This window comes from Bubalus kerabau, chromosome 1, assembly GCF_029407905.1.
Source record: "Bubalus kerabau isolate K-KA32 ecotype Philippines breed swamp buffalo chromosome 1, PCC_UOA_SB_1v2, whole genome shotgun sequence".
Classification (NCBI taxonomy): Eukaryota; Metazoa; Chordata; class Mammalia; order Artiodactyla; family Bovidae; genus Bubalus; species Bubalus kerabau.
In genome coordinates, this window is record NC_073624.1 from 153,427,603 (window position 1) to 153,443,586 (window position 15,984).

At 36.5% G+C, this 15,984-nt stretch overlaps 1 protein-coding gene across 3 annotated transcripts in view; it reads left to right on the top strand.

Annotated features, from left to right (window-relative positions):
- ADK (adenosine kinase) overlaps positions 1–15,984 on the top strand; it is a 569,627-nt gene that overhangs the window by 262,771 nt on the left and 290,872 nt on the right. For all 3 annotated transcript variants that reach the window (XM_055536393.1, XM_055536398.1, XM_055536394.1), the window contains one exon: positions 14,987–15,159. In XM_055536393.1, the coding sequence (XP_055392368.1) occupies positions 14,987–15,159 (173 nt within the window). The remainder of the gene's footprint in view (positions 1–14,986; positions 15,160–15,984) is intronic.

Here is a 15,984-nt window from a genome sequence, read left to right on the forward strand (position 1 = left end):
GTCATTTAGTTACACTGCCTGTTACAATGATGTGTGAAAGGAAATGTGAATAGTAGCTTTAAAGATGTTTCCTACCTCCACCCCTTTTGCCCCTTGCAGCTCTTATCTTAAAGGAAGAAAAGGAAAAGAGAGAACTCTATGGTGTGAGTTCAGGTTTACTACTGTAAGTATATAAGGAAGGCCCCCTGTTACCATGACAACAAATGGATAAATTTCAAATGGAAAATTTTCAACGTAGGGAACTGATAAAATTGTAGTATCCCTATTCTCTTAGTATAGAATTGCTCTTTGGCAAGTTGTAAAAAAAAAAATTCTGAAATCCCCTACTAAAATTAATAAAATAGTCCTATAATATTGTTTTAAAGTAATTTATTATGAGTTAAAACTATACCAAAACAATATACTTTCATAGTTCTGTCATACAGAAAGTTAAGCATTTAATTTGACATTAAAAATTACTTTTCTAACCTGTACTGTATCTTTGCTTAAATGGTAAATAGTTTAATATATTGGGAGTTTTTGACAATAGAAAATGACCTGCCACTTTATAGATTCCTTTGCCTTAAATGCTTTCTAACTCCAGTGGAGGAAGGCTGTTAAGCTTTAAGTGCTCTGTCATATTGGCAGGCTTTTATAGTCGAAGAGAACCGCAGTGAGCAGTGATGATGGAAAACGATGGCAGGTAGACTTAAAACACCATAAAGCACAGACGATTGTGTGTAATGCCTTGAATTGAATCCTTTTCGAATGAAATGATCAGCCATATGTGCCACCCTTATGGACCCTGTAAGAAGAGGAGAAGAAATGTGCCCTAATGCTAACTGTGCATGAAATTGCAGTGTTAGGAGATATTGACCAGATGTTTCAATCTCAACAAATAGCTTGTTATGTGACTGAGTGAAAATATCTTTGCTGCTTTGATCACATACACCTTGAAAGAAGGGGTAATTTAATAGAGGCTGTCATAGTTCATCATTGTCAATAAACTTTGACTTGACCTTTGCCTTATGTTTTTGATGTTGCTTCTGATAAGCGTTGATGGGCAGATGTTTACTGCCTTGAGGGATTTTTCTTTTTATAACATGTATGCTAGAAATCATAAAGGAGAAGGATTTTTCTCAATTCTTCTCTTGCTCTTTGGTTATTATTTGGATTGTTTCTCTGTAGATTTTGTAGAATTTCTGCATGAATACATCTGAGTGACATTTTTACCTTTAAAGACCCTCAGTGGTTTTTCTCCAAAAGTTTCTTATTCTCCTCACCTCTCTGCCCCAGTTTTAATTGGCCACAGTTAGCTTCTGTGGTGATTTTTTTTCTTGTTTCATATACTGAATATATATATTTTTTTGTAGTTTGAAGTGATGGATATCTTAGAAAAGCATCATGATTTGCTGACTTTTACTATTGAGAACAGTGAAAGCTAGAGAGATTAAGTTACTTATTCAAGGTTACTCTTTTCAAAGCTGGCTGCATGTCTGAGAACTGATGACACTCTTCCCAGTAAAATTTTCTTTAGTTCACTTTCTTTCTTATATCTAGAGTAGTGATTGAGAGTACACTTTCTAAAATAATCCAGACTTGAACTTGCCACTGACCTATTTTCCTCATCTATGAAATTGGAATAGTAAGTATCTATATCATGCTTGGTAGTTCACATTAGCTGAGATTACATAAGTAGGTAAAGCATTAGCATATTGTCTAACATAAAGTAAGGGCCCACTAATTTAACCCTCAATTATATTTTTGTTTCTAAAAGGAAGCCTTGCGTGCTGCAGTCCATGGGGTTGCAAAGAGTCGGACATGACTGAGTGACTGAACAACATCGTTCGTTAATTACAGTGCTTTTTAGCTGAAGTTTTTTTTTTTTTATATTGCAGTTTTTTCTTAAGTTGTCAGAGGGAAGTATTTAGACTATATAGGGAAAATTAAACTGATTTTAGACATCATTTTTAAATTATGGTAGAAAATATAGATAAATAAAATGTGCTTTAAACTAGAGCAGCTGTTGCTACTATCTCCGTTACTTTGAAGTTTCTTGGCAATTGTAGGAGATGAAAAAATTTCCTTGACTCTCATAGGGTCCCTGGCTAGGTTTGAAAATCACACTGACAAAACATACAAATTTATTTAATATAAATTGTATGTGATGTGAGAGCTTTCTTAAGGCAATGAAGATCCAAGCAAACAGTTTGACCTATGTAGCTAGCTTTAATGAAGAAAGGGAAATCTTGCAGAAATACAATAGGTCAGAGAGTGTGAGCAAGTGTTAACCTGAGGAAATGTAGCAAGGTCTTTTTATTAGGATTCTTCTCAGTGTCCCTTTGTCTTTGGAGATAAAGGTGCTCTTTTCCTTCAGATACAGGGAGGGCGCTTCACACATGAAGGTTTTATGATCTGTTTCAGGAGAGGAAAGGGATGGTAAGAGTGATCATTTTCCTGCTTCTGCCTTTTTTTTCAAATTCCTTTAGCCACTATGCCATAACTTGGAGTAGTGTGTCTTAAACCCCCTCAGTGTATTGGCTACATATATTTACAACATCATTTCACTTTGTAAGGGAATATAACAAGTTCAGGTAATGTCATGGAAATGTTATATTGAATTCTCTTTCTGAAGACTTTTTCTGTAAGATTTTTTTTTTAACAAATCAAATTTCTCCTTGTAAGACATCTCTATTTTGATCTAAAAGTAAGACTTAATTGTGCATAGCAAGAAAATAAAAGAAAGGTAGGCCTAATTTTTAAAATCTTGGGAGAACATAGAAATAGAGTATAAATTATCTGTTTGGTAGAAATCTTATTTCCCAAAGACCTTTGTTGAATAAAAACCTGAATCCTGTTACAGCACTGTATTCAGGTACTGTGTTATCTTTTTATCATCTGATTTTAGAGTCTTTGGAAATAAATCTGGGCTACTTATTTTTGATAAGTGAAGAAATTGAGTAACAATTTTCAAATAATATAAATTGTTTAAAAATGTTTTTAAAAATTTAGATGAATAGTTTTGGATCAGTGGTTTTCTTGGTTAATTTGTTGCTGTCCTGTAGCCTTCTTACCCTTATGTTTGAAAAGAAAAAGGCATCTACCCTAGCTATAGCTGTGTTCTCCCTACACCATTCCTCTTCCCCCTCTGTCCTCTCTGGTGTGGGTGGTCTAATCCCTTTTAAGAATCTAATGAAATTTGTGAATCCTATCTTCTGAAAAATGTATCAGAATTTCCTTATATTTCAGAGAGTTCATGGATTCTCTGCTTTCTCTCACGTATACCTTGACCTGATTGGAGCCCATGGACCTCAGATAGGCCACACATTTCATTAGAAAATAAAATTCAAACTCCTTTCTAATAATCTCAGTATTTAACAATTCACCTTAGAAATAATAGTCTTATTGATACCCATATAATACTTACAATAGTAGTGATTAAAAGAATAGTTAAAATTTTATTCTGTGCCAAAGTTATACTCCATCTTCTGTTAAACCTTTAACCCAGACTAATGGTTTATTATTAATGATATCTCCAAGTGGACTGATCCAGTTTACATTTATTGTGTGCTTTAGAAAATAGTGTATCTTTAGAATACAATTTTAAAGAGTAGATTGTAAGCATTTTGATTCTAAGACCTTTGCTGATTTATCTTCATTTACTGCATTTACACAAAATTCCTTTTAGGAATACTGAATTTATTTTTAGTTCTTTAATTTCAGTAGTCTCTGTTTTGCTTCTGAGCCTGTTTGTCATTTTTCTGCCGCTGAAAATTAACTATCCGACCCATACCCACATGTCCCTTATTTCCTACAAATTTCAGTTTGGATACAGGTTCTTGTATTACCCTTAGGATATCTTCTTTGGTCACTCCCCAAAGTCTAACATACATGCTACTCCTATGTGCTGCAGTCATGTTCTTATTCTCTCTTGCTCACTCACTCACTCGTTGTCACACTTTATATATATAAAAATGGATAGGATCGGAAGAGTAGATTCCAGGCTGGTTAATACTCGGGGATCGGAAAAAGAAGACAAGTCTACTAAAAAGAGAATTGTTTCTTTATCTATTATTTACTGCAGTAATGTTCAGCAGGTGTTCACTGATCAGAAATAGTTGTCAAATGACCTAAATGAAGTTACACTAAAATTTATTTTTATTATATCTCAGTGTACTGTTATCGTCCTCACTAGTACTCTTCAACAGGTACTGCTTTGGGCACTTTACTTTCATTATCTTATTAAATTCTCATAATAATTCTACAAGAAATATAATTTTTCATAAGGTATATAATTTATCATCACGTGACTAAATGAACTTACATATGTCTGAATCTAAAGTTTGCTTGTTTGTTTGATTTTTCTAGTAGGCCAAAGTTTCCCAAAATCTCTTCAGAGAAATAGATGTTAACACGTATTTAACAACAGAAATTGGAGAAGGCAATGGCACCCCACTCCAGTACTCTTGCCTGGAAAATCCTATGGGCGGAGGAGCCTGGTAGGCTGCAGTCCATGGGGTCGCTAAGAGTTGGATACGACTGAGCGACTTCACTTTCACTTTTCAGTTTCATGCATTGGAGAAGGAAATGGCAATCCACTCCAGTATTCTTGCCTGGAGAATCCCAGGGACGGGGGAGCCTGGTGGGCTGCCGTCTATGGGGTCGCACAGAGTCGGACACGACTGAAGTGACTTAGCAACAACAGAAATAACTGAAAACCTATTTGGGGGATAATAGTAGGATTATTGGGAATCAGTTTTTACTAATGGGTTGTATACCAGTAGGTGAAAATGAAGCAGCTTTGGCAGGACAGGAGAATAGTATTAGTCATTGAAGAAGAATGGATTCTTGATAATATTTATGAAAACTTTATTTCACCCTGACTCACTTGGTAGCATAGCAGTCATCTCAGAGAATCAATCCTTTAAGCTTTGTGATATATGCAGTTTTTCTAACCAACTACCTCAATTTTGATTTCCTCATCACCCTTTGCAATCTGCTTTGTTGCTGTTATTTCCCAGTTTTGACGTTTAATTTCTAATAGTTGTGCTTTATGGTTTTCTTGAAATGCCTCATTGGGTTTTCTCTTACAAAATTTTTTATCTTTAGGCTTATCTTGCAAGTATTTTAGTATCTAGGTGGTGTTCTTCATCATTCTTCATGGATTGAATTAAAGTAGCATTATTTTAGAAGTGACTGGTTCTTGAGCATCACTGTCATTTATATTGTCCTAAATATTACATTTAGGTGACAAAGAGAAAATTCATCAGATAGATGAAGTTAATAGAAATCTTTCCATGTCTTATTTAAGTCTCTTGATGTGAAGCTTAATATGTCATTTATTCAGCTCCTATTTAAATCCAGTTGTAAATTTCCTCCTCCTGGTTTCTTACCTGATGAGATATCATCTCTTATCCTCTCATTTTTGCTAAAAAACCCTCCTGTGCACCCTCTACCTATAGAATGTTGCCTAAACTTCTTAAAGTGGCATTTAATGACCTCACCTAGATTTTGCTCTCATCAGTCTCTTTCCTCACATATTTGTTGTTGTTCAGTTGCTTGCTCATGTCCAGCTTTTTGTGACTAACCCCATGAACTGCAGCACTCCAGGCTTCCCTGTCCTTCACCATCTCCCGGAGCTTTCTCAGACTCATGTCCATTGAAGCAGTGATGCCATCCAACCATCTCGTCCTCTGTTGTCTCCTTCTCCTCCTGCCTTCAATCTTTTCCAGCATCAAGGTCTTTTCCAATGAGTCGGCTCTTCGTATCAGGTAGCCAAAGTATTGGAGCTTAAGCTTCAGCATCAGTCTTTCCAATGATACTCAGCACTGATTTCATTTAGGATTGACTGGTTTGATCTTGCTGTCCAAGGGACTCTCAAGAGTCTTCTCCAACAACACAGTTCAAAATCATCAATTCTTCGGCACTCAGCCTTCTTTATGGTCCAACTCTCACATCCGTAACTGACTACTGGAAAAACCATAGCTTTGAGTAGACGGACCTTTGTTGGCAAAATAATGTCTCTACTTTTTAATATGCTTTTTAATAGCTTTTCTTCCAAGGAGCCAAGTGTCTTTTAATTTCATGATTGCAGTCACCATCTGCAGTGATTTGGGAGCCCAAGAAAATAAAGGCTGTCACTGTTTGCGTTGTTTCCCCATCTATTTGCCATGAAGTGATGGGACCAGAGGCCATGATCTGAACGTTGAGCTTTAAGCCAACTTTTTCACTCTCCTCTTTCACCTTCATCAAGAAGTTCTTTAGTTCCTCTTCTCTTTCTGCCATAAGGGTGGTGTCATCTCCGTATCTGATATGCAGATGACATAACCTCAGATATGCAGATAACACCATCCTCACACATAATGCTCTGTAATTATATTTCTAATTGACAAATGTTTATTTTCCTTTATTTCTCTTTCTCATTATTTTTATTAACATCATTCTTTTTTTTTTATTTTTAAACTTTACAATATTGTATTAGTTTTGCCAAATATCGAAATGAATCCACCACAGGTATACCTGTGATCCCCATCCTGAACCCTCTTCCCTCCTCCCTCCCCATACCCTCCCTCTGGGTCGTCCCAGTGCACCAGCCCCAAGCATCCAGTATCGTGCATCGAACCTGGACTGGCGACTCGTTTCATACATGATATTATACATGTTTCAATGCCATTCTCCCAAATCTTCCCACCCTCTCCCTCTCCCACAGGGTCCATAAGACTGATCTATACATCAGTGTCTCTTTTGCTGTCTCATACACAGGGTTATTGTTACTGTCTTTCTAAATTCCATATATATGCGTTAGTATACTGTATTGGTGTTTTTCTTTCTGGCTTACTTCACTCTGTATAATAGGTTCCAGTTTCATCCACCTCATTAGAACTGATTCAAATGCATTCTTTTTAACGGCTGAGTAATACTCCATTGTGTATATGTACCACAGCTTTCTTATCCATTCATCTGCTGATGGGCATCTAGGTTGCTTCCATGTTCTGGCTATTATAAACAGTGCTGCGATGAACATTGGGGTACACGTGTCTCTTTCCCTTCTGGTTTCCTCAGTGTGTATGCCCAGCAGTGGGGTTGCTGGGTCATAAGGCAGTTCTATTTCTAGTTTTTTAAGGAATCTCCACACTGTTCTCCATAGTGGCTGTACTAGTTTGCATTCCCACCAACAGTGTAAGAGGGTTCCCTTTTCTCCACACCCTCTCCAGCATTTATTGCTTGTAGACTTTTGGATTGCAGTCATTCTAAGTGGCGTGAAATGGTACCTCATAGTGGTTTTGATTTGCATTTCTCTGATAATGAGTGATGTTGAGCATCTTTTCATGTGTTTGTTAGCCATCTGTATGTCTTCTTTGGAGAAATGTCTATTTAGTTCTTTGGCCCATTTTTTGATTGGGTCATTTTTTTTTCTGGAATTGAGCTGTAGGAGTTGCTTGTATATTTCTGAGATTAGTTGTTTGTCTGTTGCTTCATTTGCTATTATTTTCTCCCATTCTGAAGGCTGCCTTTTCACCTTGCTAATAGTTTCCTTATTTCTCAAACTGTGTGCCAAGGTCTCATCTGTGTGGACACAGTTTGGTTCCACAGTATATTTTAAATTTTCTAGGGAAACAGTGATATCTATTAGACATAGTACAAACCACTTGCTTCAGATACTTCCATTTTAAAATTGGATTGCAATCTTTCTTTTGGTGGTGTCATAAACTTTGTAAAATTGGGTTTCTGTGATTGGAAAAAAAAAAAAAAAAGCAGTGCTCAAAAATCACTGTGAGACAGGAAATGAGTGTGGTGGTGACCAGTCTGATTCCAAGGTTTGAGAATTTTGTAGTGCTCAACAGGGACTGAATTGTTATGAAATAAATACTGTGTTGTTTAGAACTAACTACTTAATAAATAAAACTTCTTTTTCCTAACATAGTAAAGGAGGCATGTGCTTTATGCTTCTACTTTCTTTCCAGTTTATAGCTATTTTTGAAAATTATACCTATCCTTCAGACTAGTTGATCATGTCACCACTCATCCCTGGGAGGCTCTTCTGATCCTCTCAGCTGCAATTAATCTCCCTCCTGGGTGTTTCCTGGTAACATGGTATCTTTACTATTGCTTTCAAAATTGTATTCAACTAATTCATGTGTTTATTTAAAGTTACCAGTGATGACTTTCTGGTTCTCCTGTTAGGTGTAGTTATTTACAGTATAGTAAGAGCTATTTCATATCATTTCCAGAACTAAAGTGCGTGTTTTTTTAGCCTATTTCTAATTCTTAAAGCATCCTTATAAGATCACAGGTTATATTATCCACATTTTGTATGTGAAGACATTGGAATTTAAATCACTGTTAATTTCTGTCACACTGCCTACCTCCTAACCTTTGACTGTTCTAGTTACTTCTCCTTTTCCTATTGATAGAACCAGCTTTTTGATATATCCTTAAAAATTCTATTGAGTTTTTTGTTTGTTTTTATTTATTTGTTCATGCTGTGCTGGGTCTTCAGGATTGCCCACGTGCTTTCTCTGATTGCAGAGAGTGGGGGCGCTCTTCAGTTGCCGTGTGCGGGCTTCTCACTGCCATGTCTCCTCTTGTTGGGGTGTATGGCTCTAGGGCAAGCAGGCTTCAGTACTTGTGGCAGGCAGCCTCGTTAGTTGCTGCACACGGGTTTAGTTGCCCCGCTACATGTGAAATCTTTCAGGACCAGGGATTGAACCCCTGTCCCTTGCACTGGCAGGGAGATTCTTAACCATTGGACCGCCAGGGAAATCCTCATATTGAGATTTTGATTAGGATTTGCAATGGCTCTCTGAATCTATTAATGGAGAATTGTTTTTTTAACAAGTATTGAGTTTTGGGGAATTCCATGGCAGTCCAGTGGTAAGACTCGACACTTTCACTGCTGAATGACCAGATTCAGTCTATTGGTTAGGGAACTAAGACCCCACAAACCACACAGCATGGCCAAAAATGTGTGTGTGTGTGTGTGTGTGTGTTTGTGTGTGTATACATATTTTTTCCTAGTCCATACACATACAGCACTCTATTTATATAGGTATTTTTCCCCTTTAGCAAACATATATAGTGTTCTCTGTACAGATTTTGCACGTTTTCTTAAATTTATCCCAGTATGTTTCATTTTTTTATATTATTGTAGGTTACATTGTTTTCTTAATTTTAAATTTCAGCTGTTCCTTGGTAGTATATAGAATCACATTAGATTTTTTTTTTTATAATGATCTTGACTCCCAAGTCAGGCTTCTCCAAGCCAGGCTTCAACAGTATGTGAACCATGAACTTCCACATATTCAACCTGGATTTAGAAATGACAGAGAAATCAGAGATCAAATTGCCAATATCCACTGGATGATTGAAAAAGTAAGAGTTCCAGAAAGACATCTACTTCTGCTTTATTGACTGTGTCAAAGCCTTTGACTGTGTGGATCACAACAAACTGTAGAAAATTCTTAAAGAGATGGGAATACTAGACCACCTGACCTGCCTCTTGAGAAATCTGTATGCAGGCCAAGAAGCAACAGTTAGAACTGGACATGGAACAACAGACTGGTTCCAATTCGGGAAAGGAGTATGTCAAGGCTGTATATTGTCACCCTGCTTATTTAACTTATAGGCAGAGTACTTAATGAGAATGCTGGACTGGATGAAACACAAGCTGGAATCAAGATTGCCAGGAGAAATATCAATAACCTCAGATATGCACATGACACCACCCTTATGACAGAAAGTGAAAAAGAACTAAAAAGCCTTTTGATGAAAGTGAAAGAGGAGAGGGAAAAAGTTGGCTTAAAAATCAAGATTGAAAAAATGAAGATCATGTCATCAGGTCCCATCACTTCATAGCAAATAGATGGGGAAACTGGAAACAGTGAGAAATTTTATTTTCTTGGTTTCCAAAATCACTGCAGATGGTGACTGCAGCCATGAAATTAAGAGACACTTGCTCCTTGGAAGAAAAGCTATGACCAACCTAGACAGCATATTAAAAAGCAGAGACGTTACTTTGCCAACAAAGGTCCATCTAGTCAAAGCTATGGTTTTTCCAGTAGTCACGTGTGGATGTGAGAGTTGGACTATAAAGAAAGCTGAGTGCCAAAAATTGATGCTTTTGAACTGTGGTGTTGGAGAAGACTCTTGAGAGTCCCTTGGACATCAAGGAGATCAAACCAATCTATCCTAAAGGAAATCAGTCCTAAATATTCACTGGAAGGACTGATGCTGAAGCTGAAACTCCAATACTTTGGTCACATGATGCGAAGAACTGACATTTGAAAAGACCCTGATCCTGGGAAAGATTGAAGGTGGGAGGAAAAGGGGACAACAGAGGATGAAATGGTTGGATTCCATCACCAATTCAATGGGCATGAGTTTGAGTAAGCTCTGGGAGTTGGTGATGGACAGGGAAGCCTGGCGTGCTGCAGTCCGTGGTGTCGCAAGGAGTCGTACACGACTGAATGACTGAACTGAACTGACTCCTGAGACCTTGATAAAGTCACCTTTTAATCCTTAAGCATTTATATGAGATTCTTTGTGATCTCAGATATTCCTTAAACACGCACAGATTGGTCCCCAGCCAAAGTCTCAGTACTTACTCTACATGGATTTCAGCTCATTCCTCTTTGAAACTCTTTTGCAAAATTTCTAGTCTCTTGACTCTCCCTGAACCTCTGTCTGCTCATTTCATTGAGAATGCCAGGTTGTGTTTGTCTTCTTCCTCCCTGCACCGTAGTCTGTAAATTGCTTACTGGCAGAGAGACTGCATGATGTCAGGGCTTACCTTGAGTCTTTTCTATCAAAGATTACAGTGCAGCTCTTCCTGTTGGCCACTGTTTTGAAATTCTATAGTTTTCCCCTTTTGATTTTCTTTTTAGTTAATTATAGCACAAGGGTAATTCTGAACTGTGCTTCTCCCTCAGAGCTAGATTGGAAATTAAAGATATGTGTTTAATGATGTACTGTACTTACAGGAACAAAAAATTGGGGCAGTTTATTTTGCCTTTAAAAAAGCAGTAATGATTGAATCAAGTTATGACTGAAGGTTGAATCTCTTCTAGAAACACTGAGAATGTAATGATTTTGACTTTGTTTTAGGGACTGTTATTTTCATCATTTTATTCTCTAGTATACATGTATTAAATGTTTAAGAATTGATTTTTTAATCTTTTCCAACTTCCTTGATTATAACATCTTGACTTATTCAGGTAGTTTACTAAATACTTTCTAGCAGTGAGCATGGCTTCTGTTTCTTTTATGTGTCTACTTTGGCTTACTAAACTCTCATTTTAGATTGGCTAACTTTTAAGTGGAAATAACTGATCCAAGAGTAAAGTTCTTTTCTTTGTCAGTATGCTGATATCAGATATTACCAGAATATTAGCCAGTTGCTTATGATGAAATATTCAATAGTGGAATTATAACATAACCTGCTGAATAGTTCTATTATTTGTCCATTCTTTTTGTTTTGAAGGTTAAAGTAATATTGATTTGTAATGGAAACATTTCAATTTATTTAAATTCTGATTAGGGAAGAATTATAAATCAGATTTAACCTCCATAGTGAGGTGATATAGCCCTTTTTTTCAGACTACAGTTTTTAACATGAAATTTGATTATAATTGTGATTACTATCATTGATGTTTTAATGACATTTTAAGTTATTTAAATGAACATAGTAAAATTTGCTATTGACTTTCCCTTTTTTTATCTCACTACCTAAAGCAAACATGGTTGATCATTCAGTCATGCTTCTACATGAGTAAAAGTAAATTATAAAAAAAACCTCGCAGGTATTTTCTGTTGTTAAATTTATAATTTACCTAAGAGTGGTTTAAAGGATTTAAAATCTATTAGGTATGGCTATTGATGCATTTTAAGATATTAAAATGCTTCATGAGGTTGACTTATTTTAATAAATTGATATCATCAAAGTTTGAATAAGTTAATTTTAAATTATTTTTAAACTTAATGACTGATTTAGTCATAATATCTTTGTCCCTTCCTTTAAGTTTGAAAATTTTCTAATTTACAGAAAAATATTTGTTGTTCAGTCACTAAATCATATTCAGCTCTTTGCGACCTCATGGACTCTTACATCCCAGGCTCCCCTGTCCTTCACTGTCTCCCAGAGTTTTCTCAAATTCATGTCCATTGAGTCAGTGATGCTATGTAACCAACTCATCCTCTGCTGCACCCTTCTCCTTTTGCCTTCAGTCTTTCCCAGCATCAGGGTCTTTTCCAATAAGTCAACTCTTCACATCAGGTGGCCAAAGTATCAGCTTTCAGCTTCAGCATCAGCATCAGTCTTTCCAATGAATAATCAGCATTGATTTCCTTTAGGATTGACTGGTTTGATCTTGCAGTCCACGGGCCTCTCAAGAGTCTTTTCCAGCACGACAGTTTGAAAGCACCGAATCTTTGGCACTCAGCCTTCTTCATAGTCCATCTCTCACACGCGCACATGACTCCTCAAAAAACCATAGCTTTGACTGTTTGGACCTTTGTTAATAAAGTGATGTCTCTGTTTTTTAATATGCTGTCTTGGTTTTTCACAAAAAAGTATAAAGAGAAGTAAAAGGAACTTCTTTGTACCTATTATATAGATATAACAACTTTTAGCATTTTAGCTTTCACTTCTCTTTTTTTACATAAATATATATATTTTTTTCTGAACCATTATTTATTCTCTACTTCAGAAATTTAGAATTTATACAATACTGTTTTCTGATATATTATACATATTCCAATTTCAGTGATTATTCTAATAATTTTATAGCTGTTTGATTTTATTCTCAATCCAACATCCAGTAAGGATTACACATTGCATTTAAATATTTGTTGTATTTCAAATACTTTTGCTTGTCTTTTTTTTTTAATTTTTATATTCCATTGATTGAATTTATTATATTTTATTAAACCAGTCTTCTGTGGAGGGACATTTTTTCCCCAATAATTTTTCATAACAAATAATGTCTCAAAGAATACTTAGGCATATGTTGTTTTGTATTTGTGGACGTGTATCCTCATGGCATCTTGTCCCATCACTTCATGGGAAATAGATGGGGAAACAGTGGCAGACTTTATTTTGGGGGGCTCCAAAATCACTGCAGATGGTGACTGCAGCCATGAAATTAAAAGACGCTTACTCCTTGGAAGGAAAGTCATAACCAACCTAGACAGCACATTCAAAAGCAGAGACATTACTTTGCCAACAAAGATCCGTCTAGTCAAGGCTATGGTTTTTCCTGTGGTCATGTATGGATGTGAGAGTTGGACTGTGAAGAAGGCTGAGCACCGAAGAATTGATGCTTCTGAACTGTGGTGTTGGAGAAGACTCTTGAGAGTCCCATGGACTGCAAGGAGATCCAACCAGTCCATTCTGAAGGAGATCAGCCCTGGGATTTCTTTGGAAGGAATGATGCTAAAGCTGAAACTCCAGTACTTTGGCCACCTCATGCAAAGAGTTGACTCATTGGAAAGACTCTGGTGCTGAGAGGGATTGGGGGCTGGAGGAGAAGGGGACGACAGAGGATGAGATGGCTGGATGGCATCACCGACTCGATGGACCTGAGTCTGAGTGAACTCCGGGAGTTGGTGATGGACAGGGAGGCCTGGTGTGCTGCAATTCATGGGGTTGCAAAGAGTCGGACACGACTGAGTGACTGAACTGAACTGAACTGATCTTCAGGATAAATCCCTATATGTAGAAGTAGACTGCTAAATCATTAGACAGTTAGTGTATCTTTATCTTACAGATTTCTCTTCTTTATCTTTTTTTACTTTCCTCATCCGTTTTACACTAAATATATTGATACATGCATTTCTTTTCTCCTCCAAATATTTGGGAATATGGTATGATTTTGACATCTTGACTTTGTATATTGAGTAGTTAGCTAAAAAGTCATAGAAACAAAATAAATGTTTACAGTAGCAAAATGACTGTTGTAACTAATATAAGTGTTAAAAGCCTCAGTTGTAGCCTAGTTAGAAAAGATAACAAGTCAAGAGAAAGTATGCATTTTAAAAGACATTGTCATTAATTTATAGCAAATAAATTAAAGTTTATGAGACTAATGAATTAGAATTTTTAATACTCTTTAGTTCTGAATAAGTAAGTTGTCTTTAAAGCAACTTACTAGACCTGAACATAGTTTAGCATTTATATTTGTGTATATATATATGTATACACACACATATATGAATTACATATATAGTAGAGACAACCACAGCTATACATCATTTACTGTATGCTGTGTACCTTGTCCAACAATACATGTACATTAAATTACTTAGTTTAATCTCCAGCAACCTTATGAGATATAGTTATTTGCCATTTATAGATGAGGACAGTGAGGCATAGAAATATTAAGTGATATGCTATTACTTATTCAGCTAATTTGGAGAAGGCAATGGCACCCCACTCCAGTATTCTTGCCTGGAAAATCCCATGGAAGGAGGAGCCTTGTAGGCTTCAGTCCATGGGGTCGCGGAGAGTCAGACACGACTGAGCGACTTCACTTTCACTTTTCACTTTCATGCATTGAAGAAGGAAATGGCAGCCTACTCCAGTGTTCTTGCCTGCAGAATCCCAGGACGGCAGAGCCTGGTGGGCTAATTAGTGTCAAAGGCAAGATTTGAACCCACACGGTATTCATTATAGATTCTGGACTTTTAATGACAATGCTTCACTACTTCTATCAGACTTGGTATTATTTTTCTGTATTAAGACTGATTAGTAACGTAACATTCTATATGACTTTGATTCTGAGTTCTTAATTGCTCTGCTCTCTTTCTTTCCTTGAAAGAAGTATATTAAGATTTTCTCTAGTTGTTATATCAAATTTGTTATCATAAGTGGTGATACAGGAATAGAATTCCGTTCATAACAGCAACAGCTGCTCACAAAGAAACTGTTTTATGCCACCACCCATGGCAGAATACTGAACTATGTGTTCCATTTTTCTGACCCATTAAAATTATTTATGTTTCCATTTTTCAGTGGATGATTCAGCAGCCACACAAAGCAGCAACATTTTTTGGATGCATTGGGATAGATAAATTTGGGGAGATCCTGAAGGAAAAAGCTGCTGAAGCCCATGTGGATGCTCACTACTATGAACAGAATGAGCAGCCAACAGGAACTTGTGCTGCGTGCATCACCGGTGACAACAGGTCAGTGTTCTCTGCAGGCGAGCTCTGTATCAATTGGCTGTTTAACCGCCGGTAAAATCTGAGTTCAAATCTGAATTTGGAATTTAGACTTCATGTTTATAATGGTTTTAATACTTAATAAACCCTTCTTCCTTATATCACTTTTCCTTAAGTTTTTTTTTTTTTTTTCCTTTCTTGAACCTGCTATTGTCTCCATGAAGTATAATGAAATGGAAATTTGGAGATCATGTGTTCTTGCCTGTGCTTTTTATGTGTGTGTGTGTGTGTGTGTTGCTCAGTTGTGTCCGACTCTTTGAGACCCCATGGGCTATAGCCCACCAGGCACCTCTGTCCATGGAATTCTCCAGGCAATTATACTAGAGTGGGTTGCCATTCCCTTCTCCAGGGAATCTACCTGACCCAGGAATTTAACCGGGTCTCCTGCATTGCAGTCAGATTCTTTACCAGCTGAGCCACCAGAGAATTAGAGTTAAGAATGAAGCACGTTTTATTCAATGTTTTATAGCTAGGTTCTTGCCAAACTGACATTAAGAAGAATGTCCTTTTCAACATATCCTGAGATTGAAATGTTAAAATAAATATTTGTGCATATATATTTTAATATATATAAAAATATTTTTATGTATTTTATCATGTATAAAATATTACATTATATCCAGTCTCTCATGGATTACATCATGTAAAGCAGTTCTGGCAAATAGTTATCTGTCCATACTAAACAACTTCAGTCATGGGTAGTGTACTACTCAAAAAACAAGCCATTACATTTCTAAACAGCTTTGCTTATCAGAAGATTTTTCTTTCTATGAACTTGAATGCTGCCTG